The sequence below is a fragment of the Lygodium microphyllum genome, chromosome 9, assembly GCF_053477565.2.
Source record: "Lygodium microphyllum isolate KBCC chromosome 9, Lygodium_microphyllum_v1.1.10, whole genome shotgun sequence".
Lineage (NCBI taxonomy): Eukaryota > Viridiplantae > Streptophyta > Polypodiopsida > Schizaeales > Lygodiaceae > Lygodium > Lygodium microphyllum.
In genome coordinates, this window is record NC_141143.1 from 596,745 (window position 1) to 620,783 (window position 24,039).

The window sequence follows — 24,039 nt, forward strand, 5'->3', positions numbered from 1 at the left end:
TATAAGATCCACCATCGCAAGTCCACTTCTTATTATCCCAGAGCCAACGGCCAAGTTGAAGTCACCAATCGCATCCTTTGCTCGATATTGACAATAACGATTGTCGCAGATCGTCACGATTGGGATGATCGACTTACCCTTTCTAGCTAGTGTATGGGACAGAAGTCGTCTTCCCTATTGAACTGGAATTGCCCTCTTTGCGAGTAGCAGTTAAATAATGCTTGGGAGATGCTGAGTCACTGCAATGCCGTCTCCTGCACTTGGAATGCTTGGATGAGATACGGTGGATGGCCCTACAGTGCATGGAAACTACTCAGGTGTGATGCAAGGCTTATCATGACAGTTTCATCAAGCGCAAGGAGTTCAAAGAAGGTGATCTTGTCCTAGCCTATGATTCGAGGTTTTGCAAGTTTCAACAACGGTGGATGGGCCCATATAAGGTACTTGCTGTCAATCCTAACGGCTCTGTTCAGATGCAGACCGTTGATGCCTCTGATGATCCTTTCCTGATCAATGGCTATAGTCTGAAGATGTACTTCCCTCCCTGGGGATCTTGATAATCACAGTCAACCTACCCTTTCCCTTTTGGGCATCGCATTGTCCTTCTCCTCGTGCTTCTGATAGCCCTTATGATTCTCCTCACGAGGCGGTCTCATTCTGCTAATCCCTCGCAGAAACATCTCAACCCGACATTGTTCTCTTCTCGTTTGATCCAACAATGGTGGCAAGGTTGGTCCTGACATATGGTATTTCTACCATTCTCTTTTTCACCAAAAAAAAGAAAAAAAAAGGAAAAAGAAAAGAAAAAAAGAAAAAAGAAAAAAATAAACGAAACTATTATGGGAGAAAATGAAGAAATTCCCTGTCATAACAGGCCTTGTTCCAAGAAAAGGTGGAAACACCCTTGGGCAAGAAGCTGACAGTGGAAAAGGTGGCAATACCCCGCAGTTCAGGATAGCTGACTCATCACCAGCAGAACCTTTCCAGCAAGTAATTTGAAGCCACCTCCCTTGGTGCATTGTCTCTGCAATATTAGTCAGTCTATCCTTCTTAACAGATGACTTTTCTTACAAGTCATTGAAGTATGAGATTTGTTGGATGTCTCCTTGGGTATGCCTCATCTTTAAGATCCTAATGATAACAATAGCCTCCATGATCTTCATCACCAACCCCTTGAGTGATGTGAGCTTTCATCCTAATAGGATGGGGACGTGAGTTGGGCAGCTCTTTGTATCTATCAGAGCATGAGACAGAGGGTGGGGTGAGTGACCAGTCTTTCTCTTTAAATCAAATGAGAGGTGAGATGTGTGAACGGAGTGTTGCACGCACGGGATGGGCCTCTTAATGCACAATGCATGACCTATTCATGTGCACTGCACCATAAGGCTCCCTGGCTTTTTTTCTTGCACCGTATGCCGGCACAGGGTGGGATGCATAGTTGCACCATCAATTGCGCACAAGGCATACAACCTCTACACAAGTGACAGTGAGGATTACATCAATGGGTTTCAGGAATGGGTTGCCCTCTGTATCTTTCAACAGACCATGAGACAAAGGGTGGGCTGAGTGTGACTAATGTTTCTTCGATCAATTATCGAGAGGTGAGGATTGAGGAACATTGCGACCATTGGAGTCAGGTACGTTTCTATTTCCCTATGCACCCACGGGCTGGGTCTCTGCCATCAGCACAGGACACGTCATTCTGTTCTGTACACTACACTACAATGCTCCCTGGCCTTTCTCCTTGCACCTATGCCAGACGGGTTGGACGCATTGATGCACCATTAATTGTGCACCCTGGCATACTCCCTCTGCACCACCCCCTTGTCGATTCCTAAACCGAGTGTGAGCTCTGGGTTTCATCATTATTTTCTTAAGTGATGTTAGTAATGGGGCAAGTGACTACTCTTTCATTCCATTTGAGTGATCGTGAGTTGAGTGCAATATCCCTCGTCATTGATGAATTTCCTACGATTCCTTCAACCAGCTGCCTCCCTGGGTGTTGCCGCATGGTCCCTGCCACAAAGAATGTATGCTGTGAAGACACCCAGGTACCTCCTGCAGCCGACACAATGCTACAAGACGCAACCTCGATAGTTGACATTACTCCTCGGCAATATGGGCCAAGTTTTTCTAACCTTACACTTTTTGTTTCTCAGTGACGGTCATGTCTTAAGTGTGGGGACATTCGTGGTTGGTCTGCTGCGTGGTACTCGGTCCTTGATGTTCGGTTTACCCTTCCTACTAAGGTTCTAATTGTGGGGACGCGTCCGTGCGCGTCTATGATGCATACCTCCATGCATATATCCTGTTATGATCATGCATCTACGTCGTGACTTCATTTTAACTTGATGGGGTCCCTTCCCCACTCTTCCTTTCTATTTCACCCTATCCTCCGGAGCTGTTTCTTGATCGTTTGCCTTTATCCTTTGTTTTGTGATTTTTTCATATGAATGCACCCTACATTTACTGAAACTCACATCCAACCTTATAGCTGTGTTCGTCCCTTTGATATTTCGATTTTTCCTTTTTACCAACTCCTGTTCCAACAGATGGTTCTAAAGTTATTAATTTCTGAAGCAATTCCCGTAATGTGGACGATTTCCCATGTGAACGTGTCTTCATTGCTTCGAAACCCTAATCTAATGTGCCAGCCCTGTCCTATCCCTTCCTACCGACATTTTTTCTTTTTACTCCGTGTCATTTCGATGCATGGTTTATCCGTTATTAACTTTTACGGGTTTTTGGGCCCTTTCTCGTGTCTATTTTTCACATTTTTCCATGTGAACCTGCCCTATTTTTATCGGAATTCTAGTATGATTTGATAGTCGTATCCTCCAGCCTTTCCCGCACTTTTTAATTTTTCATTCCCCCTCTTTCGATTGCCGTATTTTTAGTTATTAATTTTTTCGAGTGTTTTCGGGTGTGTTTTTGGTGTTTTTTCCACGTGAACCCCTCCTAATTTCCTCCAAACTGAGTTTTGATGAGCCAATCCTGTGAATCCCTTTCCTTCGGATATTTTTTCTTTTTACTGTCCTCTATTTCGGCACATAATTTTTCTCCTATTAATTTCTAAGTCTATTTTCAGGTCTGTTTTTTGGGTTTTTCCCATGTGAACACATCCTATCTCAATGCAAATTGTGTTTGGCCATGATAGTGTTGTAGAACACCTTATTTTGCACAATTTTTCTTCTTTTCGCACTTCGTTTCGATGCGCGGATTTTCCAATATTAATACTCGTATGTGTTTTCGGGCTTGTTTTTTGTGTTTTTCCATGTGAACACCCTGATTTTGCCCTGGAACCCATGTTGCATGTTTCAATCATTTTTCCCTCGTCTCCTAACACATTTTTCCTTCTTATGGTTTTTCGATCCAACGAACGGTTCTGATTTTATTAATTTTTCTTCCTTTTTGTCGTGTGACCGCGTTTCTCGTGTTGCGCGTGAACGCACTTTTTTCTAGTTTTACGCTCCTCGGGATGCCCCCGTGGCGTCTGTGGTTTGCGCATCGTCGTCCCTGCCCTGTTTGATCCTGTCATTGCAAATTTTTTTACCCCCGCCCCGTGCATGCGCACGGGACGGGGGTGCGTTCCTTTTTCACACCCATACCCAATTTATTTTTCTTTTAAAAAACACAAAAAAACAATAAAAAAAGAAAAAGAAAAGAGAAAAGAAAAGGAAAAAAACAACACCCACCATTACAACAAACCAAAATTTACAAATAAATAAATAAATAAAATGATTATTTTTTTAAAAAACCCACACACTCCTCAACACACAACAACCCACATTAAATTTTTTTAATTAAAAAAACAAACAAACAAAAACAAACAATATATATATATATAACCAAAAAAAACACAAACCACACACACATAACCACACCCTAAAAACCAAACCATTTATCTATATCTACTTATCATTTTGGCTGGAGATTCGGTATCTCCCGAACCTCAATTTCTTTCCCCGGGCCTACTTTTGAATCCCAAACCTGTTTTTGAATTTTGAATTGAATGCATGCAAGGTTGTGGGAGGTTAACGTGGCTTTAATACCCCATGACCTCTTTCTCTCATGATTAGTGAGAGACATCTATATGACACATTTTTTATCTCTCTTCATTCACGTTTTTGTTTGGTTGCAGGGTGGAATTGGCTTCACGCTTGGATTCTTTGGAGCAGCTTGCAGGATTCTCTGGAGCCCCCACCCCCCGCCAAGGCGCCCACCCCCCCCCCCCGGCGGGCGACGTTATGTTATTAATAATATAGATTATTAATAATATTAATTAGTTAAAGTTAGTTTAGTTATTATAATAGTTATTATTATTATTATTATATTAGTTATTATTATTATTATTAGTTAATTATTATATTAGTTTTGTTAATGTTATGTTATGCTATGTTAATATAATTATGTTAATATGTTTAATGTTATGTTATCTATCTATCTAATTATTATGTTTATAAGTTTATAAGTAGTTTATTTATGTATTTATTTATATTAGATTATTAGAAGTTAGAATTAGAATTAGAAGTTAGAAGATTAGATTATTAGATTAGATAACATGAGTATTTTATTAGTTTATCTAATCTAAATAACTATCTAATCTAAATAATTAATAATTATGAAATGAAATGAAATTATGAATTATGATTATGATTATGATATGATATGATATGATGATTATGATTATGACTATTTTATTATGTTTATTGTTATCTAACTAACTAATTAGTTTTATTAGTTTATTGTTATCTATCTAATTAGTTTATTTACCAAGTAGTTTATTGTTTATTTATTGTTATCTAATTAGTTTATTAATGTTATGTTAATGTTAATAGTTATGTTAATATCTATCTAATTATTATGTTAATGTTATGTTATGTTTATGTTTATGTTATGTTAGTATTGTTAATTAATGTTATGTTATGTTAATGTTAATATGTTTAATGTTATGTTATCTATCTATTTATTATGTTTATAAGTTTATAAGTTTTATAAGTTTTTAGTTTATTGTTATCTATCTAATTAGTTTATTTAGGTATTTATTTATATTAGATTATTAGAAGTTAGAATTAGAATTAGAAGATTAGATTATTAGATTAGATAACATAAGTATTTTATTAGTTTATCTAATCTAAATAATTATCTAATCTAAATAAATAATTAATAATTATGACATTATGAATTATGAATATGAATATGAATTATGATTATGATATGATATGATATGATATGATGATTAATGATTAATGATTATGATTATGATATGATGATTATGATTATGACTATTTTATTATGTTTATTGTTATCTAACTAACTAATTAGTTTTATTAGTTTATCTAATTAGTTTATTTTTTAGATTTTTAGATATTAGATTACTAATTAGTTTTATTGGTTTATTGTTAATGTTAATGTTTAATAATTATTATTGTTATTATTATTATTATTATTATTAATGATTAATGATAATGATAATGAAGAAATTGTTTTATTAGTTTATTAGTTTACTAATTAGTTTATTGTTATCTATCTTCTATCTAATTAGTTTATTTACTAAGTAGTTTATTAGTTTATTTATTGTTATCTAATTAGTTTATTGTTATCTAACTAACTAATTAGTTTTATTAGTTTATTGTTATCTATCTAATCTAATTAGGTTTGTTTATTAGATAGATTATTAGATATTAGATTAGATAAACTAATAAACTACTATTAGATTAGATAGATAAACTAATAAAACTAATCTAAATAATAAAATAATATCTATATCTAATTAGTTTATATGATGATGATGAATTATTTTATTGTGATTAAGATATAAGATTTAGAATTTAGATTTAGATAACTTAATTGTATTTAATATTTAATGTATTTAATTTTATTAGTTTATTGTTATCTATCTAATCTAATTAGTTTGTTTATTAGATAGATTATTAGATATAAGATTAGATAAACTAATAAACTACTATTAGATTAGATAGATAAACTAATAAAACTAATCTAAATAATAAAATAATAAAATAATATCTATGTCTAATTAGTTTATATGATGTTGATGATGATGATGATGATGATTATGAATTATTTTATTGCGATTAAGATATAAGATTTAGAATTTAGATTTAGATAATTTAATTGTATTTAATGTATTTAATTTAATAATTTAATTAATAGTTAATAGTTATAGTTTAAGTTTATTTATTAGTAATATTAGTATTAGTATTTATGATTATTAAGATAAGATTTAGATATTGTTTTATTAGTTTATTGTTAGTTTATAGTTTATAGTTTATCTATTGTCTATCGTGGTATTATTTTGGTTTATTGCTGTTGTTTTTGTTTATTGTTAATTGCTAATGATAATGATAATGATGAAATTGTTTTGTTAGTTTATTGTTATCTAACTAACTAATTAGTTTTATTAGTTTTTATATATTTTTTAATCTAAATAATAATATCTAAATAATAAAAATAATATCTAATTAGTTTATATGATGGTGATGATGACTGATTAGTTTATTTATATCATGATGATGATGATGATGATGATGATGTTTAGATTAAGATAATATTTAGATATTGTTTTATTAGTTTATTGTTAGTTTATTGTGGTATCTAATTAGATATTATTATTATTATTGTTGTTGTTGTTGTTGCTGTTGTTATCTAATTAGTTTATTAGTTTACTAATTTACTAATTAGTTTATATGATGATGATGATGTTGTTGTTGTTAATGATGATGTTTAGATGTTTAGATTAAGATAAGAATAAGATTTAGATTTAGATATTGTTTTATTAGTTTATTGTTAGTTTATTGTGGTATCTATGTAATTAGATATTATTATTATTGTTGTTATTGTTGTTTTATTGTTATCTAATTAGTTTATTAGTTTACTAATTACTTTATTGTTATGATGATGATGATGACTAATTAGTTTATTTATATGATGATGATGATGATGATGATGATGATGATGATGATGTTTAGATGTTTAGATTTAGATATTGTTTTATTAGTTTATTGTGGTATCTAATTAGATATTATTATTATTATTATATTATTGTTTTATTGTTATCTAATTGGTTTATTAGTTTACTAATTAGTTTATTGTTATCTAATTAGTTTATGATTTTATTGTTATCTTATTAGTTTATTAGTTTATTGTTATCTAAAATGATGATGATGATGATGGCGATGATTGTTATTGTTAGTTTATTGTTGTGGTATTATTTTATTTTATTTAGATTAGATTTAGATATTATTAGTTTATTGTTGTTTAGATAGATATTATTAGTTTATATATATCTAAATAATAATATCTAATCTAAATAATAATAATATTAATATATAATATAATATCTAATTAGTTTAGATGATGATGATGAATTATTTTATTGTGATTAAGATAGGATATAAGATTTAGAATTTAGATTTAGATAATTTAATAATTAATTAATGGTTAATAGTTATAGTTTAAGTTTAGTTATTATTATTTATGATTATGATTAGGATTAGTTTATTATTACTGTTGTTTATTGTTATTATTGTTGTTTTTTATTTAGATATTATTAGTTATTAGTTTATCATTGTTTAGATGGATATTATTAGTTTATTTATGATGATGATGATTACTATTATATTGTTAGTTTATAATTATTGTTAGTTTATAATTGATTGTTGTGGTATTATTTTATTTTATTTAGATTATATATATTAATATATTAATATAAGATTTAGATAGACAAGATTTACATTTAGATTCAGGTATTATTTTATTTGTTTATTGTTAGTTTATAATTTATTGTGGTGTTATTTTATAGTTTATAGTTTATAGTTTATAATAATAATAATAATAATGATCATGATCATGATGATTGCTGTTGTATTGTTTATTAGTTTAATGTTATAGTTAATTAATTAATTAATAGTTAATAGTTATAGTTTAATTATGATGATTATTTTATTATTATTATTATTTATTGTTATTATTGTTTTTTATTTAGATATTATTAGTTTGTTATTGTTTAGATATTATTATTCTATCTAATTAATAATAATAATATCTAAATAATAATATCTAACTAATTATTTTATATAATAATAATAATAATAATAATAATGATAATGATAATGATAATAATGATGATGATGATGATGATTACTGTTGTATTGTTTATTAGTTTATTTATTGTTAGTTTATAGTTTATAATTTATTGTGGTCTTATTTTATTTAGATTAGATTAAGATAAGATTTAGATTAGATATTGTTTTATTGGTTTTTTGTTATCTAATTAGTTTATAGATATAGATATAGAAGATTAGATTAGATAGATATAGATATTAGTTTATTGTTTTTGTTATCTTATTTTATTGTTGTTATTATCTTACTGATAAACGTTTTAGGATATGTGGATAGAACTATCATTTGCCTCATTGATTGCAATTCGTAGGGCATTATTCAACTTAGAAAGCTATTGTTAATTATATTACTATTTACTTATTCGTGGTCATGACTTTCATTATTGAGAGATACAACTATCCTTCAGATCAACTCATTGTGATTTGTGGGGTTGGCATGGATGTGGTAACCCTTCATGGCATTAAAAATTCATTATTGACGTTTTTAAACTTAGGAGATTGTTTAGTGTGTGAATTATGGTTTCATTGGCAAGGGTGGGGCATGATTTTCTAAGAAAGGATATTGTGTGGTGTGCACCATGCAATGTTAGGTACACCACCTAAAATACCAACTCACTGGTCATTGTGGCGTTGGCTTTGATCCTTGACTTTTCTCATTATGCAAGGGGGGTTTTGCATCATAAAATGGATACATCCATTGTGACAAAAAGCCTAATCTCTCAACTAGGGAGTCATGAGAATTTGCTTGAAATAATCCAAATGCATCTTGAAGACCCACTTGATGTAAGAAGCTGAGAATAAGGAATTAGTGTAAATAATATTGATATTATGCCATGTCACACTGACATTGGTATAAAAGGAGAGAACATGTAATTTTACACATCTTTTTGACACAATAATACAATTACAGACTTTCTCTCCTTTCTTGCTCACAGCTTCTATGGCTTCCCCTTCTTTCCTGTCTTTCTCTCTCTAAATCTAGTCTTTCTCTCTCCTCATCACTCTTCTTCTCTCTCTTCTTGCAGTATTTCTCTCTCTTCTGCAGTCTTCTCTCTCCCTAGTTCTCTCTCTGACAAGTGGTATCAGAGCTTGAGTCTTTGATCCATTCTTTTCTTCCATTTTCAATCCCATTTTCCTATTTCAAAATCAATTTCAGACAAAAATGGTATAAGACAGTGACTAGTGGAGTGCTGCAGATCATCTACAGTTAGTAAGAGACTACATCTGGAGATATCCAAGGTCAGATATGGCGGATAATGGCTTAAATGGCAGGACGATATCAAATTTCATGTAAAAATGGAGGTAACTAGGGTAAAGGATGGTTAACCGGGCTTAGTTTGGGATTAAACTGTGGTTACTTTTTAAAAGAGGTCTTCCTTTCCTCTTTCTCCAAGCTTTTGCCAAGCTTTCATGGAGTTTGCAGCAGAGATATTCTCCTAGCTTTCAGCCATGAGGTTTTTACAGGCATTTCATGCTAGAAACTTTCTTTACTCTTCATTCTTAACAAGTGGAGCACCATTATTGAAGGCTTTGAAGAGGCTTTAGAGAGCCAACTTTTCTTCTTTTTCTCCTTCTTCAAGGATTCCTTCCAGCATCTATGGTGTTTTCAACAACCTCTCTTCACAAGTATTTTGTCTTTTTGAAACCCTAAAGACAATAGGTAGCATTGAAGATTTTTCAGAAGCTAGAGGCAAAAATGGAAGAAGCCAAATGGTTTGCGTGGAGTTGCAATACACTGATACACATTGGCATACTTGAACAGTTTGGAGAGTATTGCAACAGTCCTGGAGACCAAATTCACAGTTTCAGCTGAGTTCGCGGCCATTAGCTAGTTACTGCCAAAGCAACTCCCCTGTCTGCCAAGCGAAGAGCCACATCCTTCATTTGCAGTTTAGCAACCTTACGCGTGTGAGGGGGTCAAAGGCTCGAAAACCACAATCTCGTCCAATCTGTTCAACAACTCTGGACGGAAATGTCTTCGGCAAAGTTCTAGATGATGGAGAGAGGTCACAAAGAAGAGCTATTCCTGCAGTAATGCGTCCTACCCATACATAAACTTTAGCTCCGCAATCAAGCCTTATCAGCACCGGGAGCAAAAGGGGCTGAAAGGAGGGTGCTGCTTTCAGGCAGGAAAAGCCGTTCAAGAACCGACACAATGAACATGAGAGGGAGAATTCCGAATGGGAGAGATGCAGAAACAGCATAGTTCACGCAACCTATAGAGCTCTTTAAGTGAGACAACACTAAATTGCGCCAAGAACTTGCTAAACTCTTGGAAGCATAGTCTGTTGTAGAGTTACTTTCAACCAATCCCTCTTCTGGCTTTGATACATTTGGGACTTCCAAATAATAGAATAACGACTTTGACTCCGCTCCAGCTTTCTTGGCTACTGTGACATGACCAGTAGGAAATGTTGGGATCCTTCTCGATGCCTTGTTTCCATCAGAGAAGCTTTCTTTTATGACATGAAAAGACTTTTTATCAAGTCTCGGGCATCAACAGATGAACGCTCTGAGAGGAGGACAGTAGCAAGGATGTATACCACACACGATGGATTCTCAAGATGGCGGAGAGCGAAGGTGAACTGTTTGGTGGAAGGCTGTATCGGCAACTGATCAACAAGCTTGCAAGAGACAGAACAATCACTGGACGCCTTGAAAGGCCATACGTAAGACAACAAGCAGGTTAGCCAGGAAGCCATTAACAGAACATGTGGGCATATGAACATCTGGAAGGAAGTCTCCGATCATTTACTTCCATTCAGATCTATCACATGAACCTGGCTAATTATACGAACAGCAGTATCATCAGGAGAAGGCATGTCCTTCAAGCCTTCCTCTCCATAGCGGTCATAGATTGATCTTTTTTGAGTATCACTCAAAACCTCATAAGCCTCAGAAATTTTCTTGAACTTTGCTTCCGCTTCCTTCTTGTTGTCTGGGTTCTTATCAGGATGCCATTTCATAGCAAGCCTTCGAATCAGGCTGCCAAAGGCATGATGGACAAACTCTGTAGTCCCAGTCTAGGTCCCTCGCGGCCAAGTTCATAAACTCATTTATGTTACCTTCAATTCCAGAAAAGACATAGCCATTGCATTCTCAACGTGGGTCAGAATCCATGGCTTGATGCCTGCTGTAATGAGTTTGTCATTGAAGGAAAGAAGGCACATATCAGCCCAAGCCATCAAATTATACCTGTGCTTTGCTGTGTTTTGATGTTCCTCGTGGCTTGATTGATGGACACTCACAACTTCCCTGGTCTCTGTGGCATGGTCTCTATAAAGCACCCTCAAATGTTCAGAGATATCAAAGAGCAAGGAGGTGGCCAAATCAAAGATTGCACCTGTATTCCAACAATTTGGGCAGCATTGGCAAGATATGCATTGTAGTAGCGTGTTATCTAGAAGACAGAGCAGATGGGAGTAGTGAGTAGTCAGAGATTTTTCCTTTGGTCTGCATGTGTTGAATCTCAGGGCAGGGTTAAGTTGAATGTGTCTGCTGGTCCTGATTTGAGGACTGTGTATTTTGGGAGTATGCATGTCAGATGAGTGAAACCAGAATTTTAAGGCAAGGACAGGAACAACATATCTCTTCAACTTGACTACAATGGCAACTGAGATCAATAGCTCCAGCTTTAGTGAACAAGGTTGGCTTCAAACACAGGCTAATATTGACAAATTTGGAGTTTTAGCTTATTAGTGTATTGCTCTTGTGAATAGCTCCAGCTCTAGTGAACAAGGTTGGCTTCAAACACATGCTAATATTGACAAACTTGGAGTTTTAGCTTATCAATGTATTAGTCTTGTGAAGGCGGTTATGGAAAAAACAGCAAGACCTGAATCAAATGCTTATGCTTATTGCCAACATGTATATGTTGATGGTACACTTGAATCAAATGCTTATGCTTATGGCCAACATGTATATGCTGATGAGTATCATTCCATTGAGTCTTGGTAGCAGAATGACTATTATGGACAACATGTTTATGCTTATGAGCATCCACCTCTTCAGCAACATAGTTATGATTATACTTTAGCAAATAGATGTATTTGGACAGCAGCATGAACATTTTTGTGACATGTTGGTGTGCGCGAAGAACGCTGTGTATTCTACAGATAAGCCCTTCAGGGCTTACCCGCAGTTATTTTGGGCATCTGAGGCCATTTCAGGGCCCGTTTTAGAGCCGCAAGGTTGCGGACAGCAGTTTCAGGGTACGCTGTGACTTCGACTGTATTGACCGAACGTGGGTGCGCAGGTTACAGATTTCAGATCTGTAAGTTCAAAGGTGTTTACCAGTGAGTAAACACAAGGTTTATCTGCAAACTAGTTGCAGATTGCATGTATTGTTGAGCAGACAGTGAAAAAGGCTGTCTGGTGTACTGCTGTAGACTATAGGTCAAGGGTTGCAGAAGATTTGCTTGCTGTTTGGTATTAGTTTTGTGATAATGGCAGAGAACAGTGGAAGCCCCATCATTGAGAAGCTCGACAAGAACAACTACCCATCATGGAAGTTTCATGTCACGAACTTCCTTATTGGAAAAGGCCTCTACGAGTTCGTTTCAGGTGAAGAAAAGGAGCCGGAGGTGAGTGATCCTCCAACTCTAGAAGAGACAAAGGCACGAAAGGAATGGAATGCAAAAGACAAGAAGGTCATGTATTGGTTGTCTGCAGTAATTGACAATAACATGCTGGGACACATTAGAAATGTAGAGAATGCATATGCAGCTTGGACCATACTTGAAAGTATGTTTTCTGTAAATACAAAGGCACGAAAGATTCAACTCAAGCAAGAGTTGAATACATTGAAGAAAGGGAAGATGTCTATCAATGAGTATGCATTGAAGGTAAGGAGCATTGCAGATGCCTTGGCAGCAATTGATGCAATGCCCGATGATGATGATTTGGTATCGTCTACCTTGGGTGGACTTAATAATGAAAAAGGCAAAGTCTTTTGTAACTTCCGTATATGTCAGAAAGCCATTTCCAGATTTCGATGAGTTGGTCTCCCTTATGATCACTGAAGAGATCAACATGCAGAGTGAGACATCTGAAAGAAGCGGTGAACAGGTCCAAGTTTTCTACTCCAGTTCTGGAAGGGGACGTGGCAGGTTCTCTTCAAGAGGCCGTGGTACAGGCCGTGGTAGTGACAACCAGCAAAACAGATTGAATCAGCAATTTGGCGATATGCAGGTTTCAGGAGGTCGTGGTAACTTTAGAGGCAGGGGGAGCTTTAGAGGAAGAGGTGGATGGCAGAACAGAGGTTCTAACAACTTTGGTATTGTGTGCCACTACTGTGGCAAAACAGGTCATATTGCAGCCCAATGTTATGCTAAGAGAGATGATATCCGCAGTGGTAAGTTGCAGCAAGGAAACTATGCATCGTCTTCACGACAGAATGAAGACAAAAATGAACGTTTGTTCGTTATGCAGCATATGCTGAATGCTGTTACAGGAAAGGGAACACATGAAGATGTTTGGTATGTTGATTCAGGTGCATCCAATCATATGACCAGCCATGCAGAATGGTTTGGAGAGATGCAGGATTTGCAGAATGCAGGTTATGTGCAGACGGGTGATGACTCATGCCACCCAATTTCACACATTGGAAAAGTTCCCTTGTCCTTGCATGATGGTAAGACAAAGAGTCTTTCAGATGTATTACATGTACCTTCTATTACAAAGAACTTGGTGTCAGTCGGTCAAATGGTAGAGCAAGGGCTGCAAGTCAGATTTAATGCAAAGGGCTGCTTTGTAGAAGACTTCAATGACAAGTGCAGGTTGGTAGCAAAGGGAAGTAGAGTTGGACGTATGTTCACTCTAGATGCTGGAATTCCTACTATGAATGCGGCTATGTATGCCAAAGGAAAAGGTGTTGTTGCAGACATTGAAATTTGGCACAAACGCATTGGACATGCAAATGTACAAAGGCTGAAATTAATGCAGTCCAAAGGGTTGGTTACAGGTTTGCCTATACTTAAAGTTGAAGAATTTCAGAAGGTTTGTGAAGCATGTCAGTTTGGTAAGCAGGCAAGACAACCCTTTTCACATGACAGAGATGTAAGCAGAAATATCCTTGATGTTGTGCATACAGACATTTGGGGGCCTACACAAAATGTATCTCTTGGAGGTAGTTCATACTTCGTCACATTCATTGATGATTGTTCTAGAAAGCTGTGGGTATATTTTATGAAGGAAAAGAGTGAAGCGTTTGAGCACTTTAGAACTTTCAAGGCTGTAGTTGAAAGAGAAACAGACTTGAAAGTAAAGTGCCTGAGGTCAGATGGAGGGGGAGAGTACCTCTCAAATGAGTTCAGTGATTTTCTGAGGTCTCATGGGATAAAGAGACAGTTCACATGCAGGTATACCCCACAGCAAAATGGGGTTGCAGAAAGGAAAAACAGGCATATTGCAGAAGTTGCACGCGCCTTGATGGCTGAAAAGAATATGCCTAAGCATTTTTGGTCTGAGGCTGTTCATACTGCTGTTTATATTATGAACAGAACTCCCACAGCTGCAGTTCATGGTATGACCCCCGAAGAATGTTTTACAGGTAAGAAGCCTGATGTTTCACACTTGAAAGTATTTGGCTGCATTGCGTATGTTCATGTGCCAGATGAGTTGCGGAAGAAACTGGATCCAAAGGCTGAAAAGTGTGTCTTTATTGGATACTCTTTAGAGCAGAAAGGGTATCGCTGTTACAACCCTGTCACATGTAAGTTCAGAGTGAGAAGGGATGTCATCTTTGATGAAATGAGCAGTTGGTATGCATCTAGTGGTGATGCATTGGATGTTGATGATGATCATGACACTCATGTGCAGGCTGAAAGGCAAGAATCACGGACTCTTAGTGGACCAGAGACATCATCTGGTAGTCCTTGGTCTGGGAGACTAAGGAGTACCTCTACATCTTCGAGTGCATCTATAGCACTACAGGTAAAGACAAAGGAAAGAATAAAGTGTCAGAAGGCATTGATGCAGTTCTTGATGGAGACTCCAGTGGCTCAGAGAGCTTGGATGATGAGCTTGGCATTCCTTCAGTGAGGACTCCAGGTGTGCAGAGAGCACGTGTTAATGCAAAGACTCCATTGAGTGATCCAGTGATACGCAAGTCTAGCAGGGTGAGATACCCTGTTAAAAGATTTGGTTTTGAAGGTTATGCAGCTCACCATTATGCTTATATGGTGAAACTAGTTGAGGATGTTGAGCCCACATGTTTTGAGGAGGCTGTTGGTCATGCTCATTGGGATGCAGCAATGGATGAGGAGATGGCTGCATTAGAGGCCAATAAGACTTGGGATCTAGTATCATTGCCAAAGGGAAAGAAAGCTATTGGATGTAAGTGGGTTTATAAGATTAAGCACAATGCAGATGGTTCTATTAGCAGGTACAAAGCTAGGCTGGTTGCAAAAGGCTATGCCCAAACATATGGCATAGATTATGATGAAACCTTCAGTCCAGTTGCTAGGATGGCAACTGTCAGATGTGTGATTGCTTTGGCAGCAGCCAAAGGTTGGAGGTTGCAGCAAATGGATGTAAAGAACACTTTCTTGCATGGTGATTTGCAGGAAGAAGTGTATATGGATCAGCCAGCAGGTTATGAAGATTTAGAGCATCCCACGTATGTGTGCAGGTTGAAGAAGGCACTCTATGGGCTCAAGCAGGCACCTAGAGCATGGTCTGACAAGATTAGAGAGTATCTTGTCAATATTGGCTTTTATGTTTCTGATGCTGATCACTCACTTTATGTGAGAAAGGGAGATGCAGGTTTGGTCATCATAGTCATCTATGTGGATGACGTGATAATTACAGGTGATAGTGATAGTGGAATTGCTGAAGTCAAGGGCTGTTTGAAGATGAAGTTTGAGATGAAGGACTTAGGTGAGTTAAGGTACTTCCTTGGCATTGAGGTGATCAGATGTGATGATGGTATATGGCTGTCCCAAAGACAGTATGGCTTGGATATGTTGTCCAAGTATGGTATGACTGCATGCAAACCACTTTCAGTCCCGTTGGAGCAGAATGTAAAGCTAAGTGCTGATGTTGGGGATGAGATAGAAGACCCTACTATGTTCAGGAGGATAGTGGGGAGTTTGATCTACATGACCATTACAAGGCCAGACTTGAGCTACGCTGTTGGTCTTGTGAGTCAGTTTATGCAAGTACCCAGAAAGCCACATTTGGATGCAGTCAGACGCATATTGAGATATATGAAGTCCACATTACATTATGGACTTTTCTATGAGGCAGGTACAGAGGTACAGGTGTTTGGATACACAGATGCAGATTGGGCTGGTAGTGTGTCTGATAGAAGATCTACCAGCGGATACATGTTCTCTCTTGGTAGTGCAGCAGTTGCATGGAGCAGCAAAAAGCAATCTACAGTTGCTTTGTCGAGTAGAGAGGCTGAGTATAGAGGTGCTGCTGTTGCAGCATGTGAGGTAGTATGGCTGCAAAAGTTATTGGCTGATTTGGATGTGCAGGTGGAAGGTCCAGTTGTCATTTATTGTAACAACATGAGCAGTATACAGTTGGCTAGGAACCCTGTGTTCCATGCCAAGACAAAACATATTGAGGTACACTACCACTTTGTGAGAGAGAAGGTACTAGCAGGTGAGATTGACTTGGTGTATGTCAGCACACAGGATCAGATAGCTGATATCTTCACGAAGGCATTGGGTACAGAGAAGCTTCAAAAGTTTCGAAGCTTACTTGGAGTTGCAGAGATACAGTTGAGCTTGAGGGGGAGTGTTGAGATGACAAGCTCAACACATCCGGACATTGATGATGGACCACCTGGTTAGATGGGTCCACACGTCTACACTTAGCACGTTGGTGGTCATTATGCATCTCACATGGCCACTGACTCATTACTTATTATATTCAGGTTGTTACACCTATTTACAGCTGGCATAGTTATAGCGCCAGTCGACTAGTGTAGTCGGTTATGCATTGTTTGACTTAGTAGGCCACTTTCCTTTTATGTTGTATCTTATCTATACTTTGTGTACATTGAAAAGAGTGTGGAAGAAGAAGAAGAAATCAGCAAGAAAACGTTTTGGCCTCCATCTCTCTTCTTGTCTCTTGAGTGAGCTTCCTTGTGCATTCTGTGTGTGTTCGGCGCAGCATCTTGAGCAACCCCCTCCACCACGCGATTCTTGACATGATGATCATGCTTTCAGTTGTACTTGACTTTGACCTTATGAAAGTTGATCCAATGCATGGCAGCGATACCACTTTCCCTTTTGATCCGGGTGGCTACAGGCTGATTTTGTCCCTTTGCATAGACTAGTACTACTATTGAATATTAGGTAATCTTTCCTTTTACCACTTGTAATGCTGTATAGAGTAGTACTCTGCAGCCCACTACTTGGCTATACCAATAAGTCCATCTTACAAGGACATCAATGATCCGAAGAAACACAAAGGTTGCTTCAAGTTCTTTGGAGTTTAAATGCCTCGAGACCAAGATGAATGAGTTGATGGAATTGCAGACGAGTTTATCGATACGTGTCGATCATGCACTTGCTATTTACTCTGCAGAGTTGCATGAACAAGCTAAGGGTTTGTATGGTGTTGTGTGCGAGACAAAGCACACCCAGAGTGTTCTTCAACAAGTCTCGAGTGGTTTGGGTGGTGAAGTGAGGGAACTTTTAGCAAATTGTCTCTGAGACAAGTAGGTTGATGAATTTGTTGTTGAATGATATGTGGGCATCGTTTTGGGGGCATGGAGATGATCACGAGCCTATGATTTGCCACAGGGGTTGTCAACTACCGTTTTTGCAGTTCCAAATGAATGTTAATAGGTTCAATGCCTTGCTACAACAATTGAATCGTCAAATGAATGGTCCCAATTGAGGAGGATTTGCTTGGCTGAGGCTTATGATCTATTATTGTCTCACTTATATCTTGCTTGGAAGTGCTTGGACCAATGTTTTTTTTGTAATGATGTGTGCTTCCTTTTTGTGAAGCTTATATTGGTTTTAATGTAACGATGTGATACCTCTTTCTTGAGGTTTGATCCGCATAAAGAATTCTATGGTCTAATTGTAATATTCTCTCTCTCCCTCTCTCTCTCTCTCTCTCTCTCTCTCTCTCTCTCTCTCTCTCTCTCTCTCTCTCCCCAGTGTTTGGTTCAATTTATTGGGGGTGATGCATTCTTCTCTCTTTTAAAGAGTTTGTAAACATTGATCTATATCTATAGTTTATTTATAGATATAAATATTATGTCTTGCAATCTAGAGAGAAAACTTCCTTGATTTTTGCAATGTAGTACGTATCAAAGAGTAATATTTTTTGTAAAATACGTTTCAATGTCTAGGAACTTGCTATGGATTGGAATAAGAGTTTGTAAATATTAAGTACATTTTTATTTTTTAGTATATTGTCTCTTTTTTTAGGTTTGATCTATAGAAATACTTATTATGTCTTGCAATCTATAGAGAATAGTTCATTGATTTTAAAATCCTAATGTTTTATAGTTTATTGCGCATTCATGTTGAAGAGTGATGTTTGGGTTTGAGTTATAGGTTGGGGGATCGTGCGCCGATTGGATATAGCTTTTTTTTTGTCTTTGGGTTTGATATATCTAATTGTATAGAATATATAAAAATATATGATGATTCTAATTTTGACTACTATTGTTCCTTGCACGTAGGAGGATTGTGCTGATTTAAATTGTCGTAGTATTTTTTGGATTATGTGATTCTAGATTGATTCTACTTTTAAGTCTTTTTGAAAATACTAATCCCAATCAAGTTTCTCCTTGAAAGAATGCATGTTTTCTCTTGATGTGCAGGCTTTGTGAGAATCCAAATAATATGGGATTAAATAATCAGAGAACTAGCAGGGATTATGTGTTGCGTATTCATAGGCATAGACTCAACTCTACATGATATAGACGACGATAGATTGCTAGGCTTAGGGCTCAAATGGCAAGACATGACCGGAGGGGGTATAAAGAGATGTGTTCTACTATAGTTGAGTGCCGGAACGTTTTGCAAGGAGGGGCTCTAAATCATGATAGCTTGATTTGTGAGAGACTTCATAGCTTGATTGAGCAGCAATTTGCTATTGATTATAATTTTGATGCTAAAAATCACCAAAACTTAGGAAATGCTGTGATTAATGAGTCACGTGTCAATAATGCACCAACCTTTAGTGCTCGAAATGGAGGTTTTTGCTCCATTTTACATGCTTTGCCTGCAATGGATATTCATCCTGCAACTACAATATTGCTATTTCAAGACCTGATTGTGCATTCCATGGGGAGTCTTTCTGAGATGTGTGAGCGATGCTTGGCTAAATTGTGGAGATGTGAGGCTCAAGTGCAGGGGTCAGTTTTGTTCGGTAAACATTGTTGTCGGAATGGAAAAGTAATGTTGCCACAGTTGCAATATCCACACAACTATTGCATGATTTGTTGCATGGTATGCATGCTCAAAGCAAAGTATTTAAAAATAATATATGAGCATATAATAGTGCTCTTGCATTTGTGTTGCTTGGTGCCAATGTTGATGAGCTTTTGCGTGTTGTGGGAAATTCTTATACCTTTAGAGTGCATGGCTCCATTTATCATCGTATAGGCTCTTTGATTCCTAATGTGCAATGACAGGAAAGGCCAAGATTTGCACAACTTTATGTTAATGATACTGAGCATGAGTTATCTAATCGGTTGGATGTTATGCCTAATTTATTACCAAACTTGCTTGGGGAGCTTCAGTCTATGATGCATCAACACAATGCATATGTATAAGCTTTTAGATCCGTGGGTATGCAATTGCAAAACAATCCCTTGCATGATTTGAGAATGACTATTTTGGGGGTTCAACATGCTAATAGACAATACTCAACTCCAGTGGCAACTGAGGTTGCAGCTATCATGCCAGGACAAGGCGATGAGAATACTCTTGATCGTCGAGACATACATGTTTATAGTCAGGATGGACAATGTATTGCTATTTCAAACTTGCATAGGGCATATATGCCAATGCTATACGTCCTTCTTTTTCCTATGGGTGATGATGGTTGGCATGTAAAGGTACCTTATAGTGGTGTTAATGTCCCAATTAATATACATGGATTATCTAATAAGGAATGTGTTAGTCAGATGCAATTTTATGCATTTCAACTACAAGTGCGTGAGGACACAGAGGTGTGCATGTTGCGGGGTGGTCGATTGTTGCAACAATTTATTGTTGATGCTTATTGTAGTATAGAGCAATGTAGGTTAGCTTGGTGTCGTCAAAATCAATCAGTTTTACGCTCGGAAGTTTATAAGGGCTTAGAAAATATGGTGGGAGTGATGGATGATGGGCCGATGGGGATTATTGGTGCCTCTATTGGTAAAAGGGTGGTTTTGCCGTCTTTTTTTACTGGTGGGCCAAGACACATGTATCAATTGTATCAGGATGCCATGGCTATAGTGCAAAGTAAGGGAAAACCTGATCTGTTTATAACGATGACATGTAATTCAAAGTGGTTAGAGATAACTAATTCTTTGTTGCCTGGACAGACTGCTTATGATCGTCCGGATTTGACTGCTCGTGTATTCCATAAAAAACATGCTGATATGATGCATACATTGTTGAAAAGGAATCTGTTTGGAAATGTTGCAGGCTATGTTAGTGTGATTGAGTTTCAAAAGCGGGGGCTACCACATTCTCATACTTTGCTTATTTTGGAGCACCCTTTTAAACCCTCTGAAGCATGCCATTATGATAGATTTGTTTGTGCTGAGTTTCCTGATAGAGAAAAGTTTTCAACTTTGTTTGAAACTATCTGCAATGTCCATGGTCCTTGCAGTGTAATGAATCCCAAGAGCCCTTGCATGCGCAATGGTCGATGCACTAAAAAATTCCCTCGAAGGTTTGTGAATGTAACAACTCTTGATAGCCCTGGCTATCCTGTTTATAGAAGACGAGATGATGGAAAGACAGTCACAATAAAGGGTAATACTATTGATAATCGATGGATTGTTCCATACAATCTATACTTGAGTAAAAACTAGAATGCACATATAAATGTTGAGGTATGCTCAACGGTGGCAGCTGTCAAGTATTTGTATAAGTATATATACAAGGGACATGATCGTGCAACGATTAAATTTTCTGTTGGAAACTCAGGGTTAAATGGTACGACCTTTCATGAAGTAGATGAGATCGAGAGTTATTTAGATGCACGGTATGTTTCTGCTTGGGAAGCGTGTTGGTGAATATATGACTATGCATTGCACAATGAGAAGCCTGATATACAGCGGTTGCAGGTGCACTTGCCTGGTGAGAATTATGTGGTGTTTCAAGATACAGACAATATATCACATGTTATGCAGAATGAAGATATCAGGAAAACTACTCTTACGGAATGGTTTGTGTGCAATCGTGTTCATCCAGAGGCTCGAGCTATTTGGTATCAAGACTTCTTGGTGTATTGGGTGTGGAATGCACGACGAAAGGTATGCATGAAGAGAAAGTGTGGAAATACGTGTGATCTAATATACTTTGTGCCGCCCACATCTGGTGAGCATTATTACATGTGAATGCTCTTGACAGTGTCTCGAGGATGTATATCTTTTGATGATTTGCATACTGTTGGCAACGTGGTGTACAACATCTTTAAGGAAGCCTGCATTGCAAAGTGCATGTTAGAGGGTGATGATGAGTGTGTTGTGTGCTTGGAAGAGGCTACATCTGTACAAGTTGGTGCCCAGTTACGTGCTTTGTTTGTTGCAATTTTGGTCTTCTGTGAGCCTGCATAGCCTGGTCAGCTCTGGGATAGGTTTATGTCACCGATGGTGGAGGATATTTTGTATAAGTTACAGCTAGAGCATGTGCATATATCTTCTACAGCTCTGCAACAAGAGGCATCAAAGAGGGCTTTATTGCATCTTCAGGATCTTTTGCGACAACATGGGCGAAGATTGTCTGACTTTGATGGATTGCCAGAACCTCATCGAACAAATTCCCAGTTGTGTGCTAACCCTCTTTTAGAAGATGAATATGCATATGATGTACTGGAGCAACGTAGAGTTTGTGTTTGTATGGAGGCAATGTTGAATGATGGACAGAGGGTTGCATATAATGCAGTTATAGGTTCTATTGGTGGAAACTTTGGGGATGTTTTTTTTTTTGGATGGTCCTGATGGGTCTGGAAAGACATTTCTTTACAAGTGTTTGCTTGCTAGGTTGCGCAGTGATGGTCATATAGCATTGGCAACGGCATCATCTGGCATTGCTGCTTTGCTTCTGTAGGGCGGTCGTACTGCTCACTCGAGATTTAAAATTCCATTGGATCTATGTAATCGATCCACTTGTAATATTCCTGTTCAAAGCAATCTTGCTCAACTGTTCAGACAATCGAGCCTTATTTTATGGGATGAGGCTCCCATGATGCACAGGTTTGCATTTGAAGCTGTTGATAGAACTTTAAGAGATATTATAAGCTGTGATAAACCATTTGATGGAAAGGTTACTTTGCTTGGGGGTGATTTTAGGCAAATCTTGCCCGTCGTGATGAAGGGCTCCTCTGAAGATATTGCTAATGCGGCACTATGTTGCTCTCATTTATGGCAGTATGTTAAGGTGCTAAGGTTGTCTGGGAATACGAGGATGTCAACCGCTGGTGGTGTAATGGATAATGGATTTGTTGGTTCGATTCAAGGGATAGGGGATGGAGTGGGTATTACAGAGAATTGTGATAAGTTACATATTCCATCTAGCATGGTATTGAAAGGGTGCTCTATTGAAACCTTGGTTAATAGTGTGTACGGTGAAGTATCCGCGGTGAGAGACTTTGGGGCATATTTTAGTGAGCGTGCTATACTTGTAGCGCGGAATACAAAGGTGGCTTCTTTGAATCATTGTGCATTGCAATCAATGCCAGGAGAAGTTATACAGTACTATAGTGCGGATTCAATTGCAGAGACGAGTGATAGCTCATTTTTATACTCTGTAGAGTATTTAAATACACTGGATCTTGGAGGTGGATTTCCTCCTCATCTATTGTTGTTAAAGATGAATGCACTTATTATTCTGCTTAGGAACTTAAATCCAGCAAAAGGTTTGTGTAATGGTACACGGTTGATGTGTAAGGCATTCAATAAAAAGGTGATAGATGCTGAAATAATAACAGGGACAAATGTAGGGAAACGAGTTTTTATTCTTAGGATCACTTTTATTCCTAGCACCTTGCAATTTCTGTTTGCTATGAGGTGGAGGCAACTTCCTATTCGATTGGCCTTTGCTATGACGTTCAATAAGTCGCAAGGCCAGACATTGTCTGTTGTTGGTCTTTACTTAAAGACACCAGTATTTACACATGGACAGTTGTATGTTGCATTTTCAAGGGTGAAATCCTCATGTGGTGTGAGGGTGTTATTGGATGAGGATGGAAGCACTGTGAATGTCACGATGAACATTGTGTACAAGGAGGTACTTCAGAAGATGCAATGAGGTGCATTGCTTTTTTGCAAAGATGCATACGGAGATGAATTTTTTGGAGAGTGGAAGATATGCTTGCATTTTTTTAGAGATGTATCTATTGAATTTTGATGGCTTTGTAGTCCTTGCTTGGTGTGTAGGTGAGATAGCCTCGAAGCTATATTCGGTTGGCATATACTCGATGGTAATTGAGTATATATTCCCTACACTGTATATAAGTGTTTGCTTGACTTTTGCAGATGCCTACTCCAAGCTAGGGTTATTATCCAGCTTCTGAGTATCAGAAGGAACTGCAGTGTAACTTGCACACAGTGATAACGGATGATATTATAAGAAGAACGCTTGCAAGGGTCATTGAGCATTTGTATGATGATGTCAACATAGAGATTTTACTTCCAGTCTTTATTGAGGTGGTGCATTGTGGGTATACTCAGTGCTTTCGAGTTCATATGGGTGAAGCTGAG

At 37.1% G+C, this 24,039-nt stretch overlaps 1 protein-coding gene across 1 annotated transcript; it reads left to right on the forward strand.

Moving 5' to 3' along the window:
* Positions 1 to 10,705: 10,705 nt before the first annotated feature.
* On the forward strand, positions 10,706 to 23,587 carry LOC148030740 (uncharacterized). The gene is made up of 10 exons (XM_087685837.1): positions 10,706 to 10,826; positions 21,263 to 21,320; positions 21,530 to 21,591; positions 21,689 to 21,880; positions 21,986 to 22,103; positions 22,321 to 22,383; positions 22,489 to 22,603; positions 22,709 to 22,784; positions 22,869 to 23,346; positions 23,482 to 23,587. The coding sequence occupies exons 1-10, from the start codon at positions 10,706 to 10,708 to the stop codon at positions 23,585 to 23,587; spliced, it is 1,389 nt and encodes a 462-aa protein (XP_087541963.1).
* Positions 23,588 to 24,039: the final 452 nt, after the last annotated feature.

What these genes read in the sequence shown, in the direction of transcription:
- LOC148030740 (XM_087685837.1), top strand. Translation starts at nt 10,706, where the DNA reads ATGGCGGAGAGCGAAGGTGAACTGTTTGGTGGAAGGCTGTATCGGCAA. An exon ending in TGTTGCAATTTTGGTCTTCT is followed by an intron (nt 21,881 to 21,985) that starts GTGAGCCTGCAT and finishes TATCTTCTACAG; the next exon opens with CTCTGCAACAAGAGGCATCA. An exon ending in AATGGATAATGGATTTGTTG is followed by an intron (nt 22,785 to 22,868) that starts GTTCGATTCAAG and finishes TGGTATTGAAAG; the next exon opens with GGTGCTCTATTGAAACCTTG.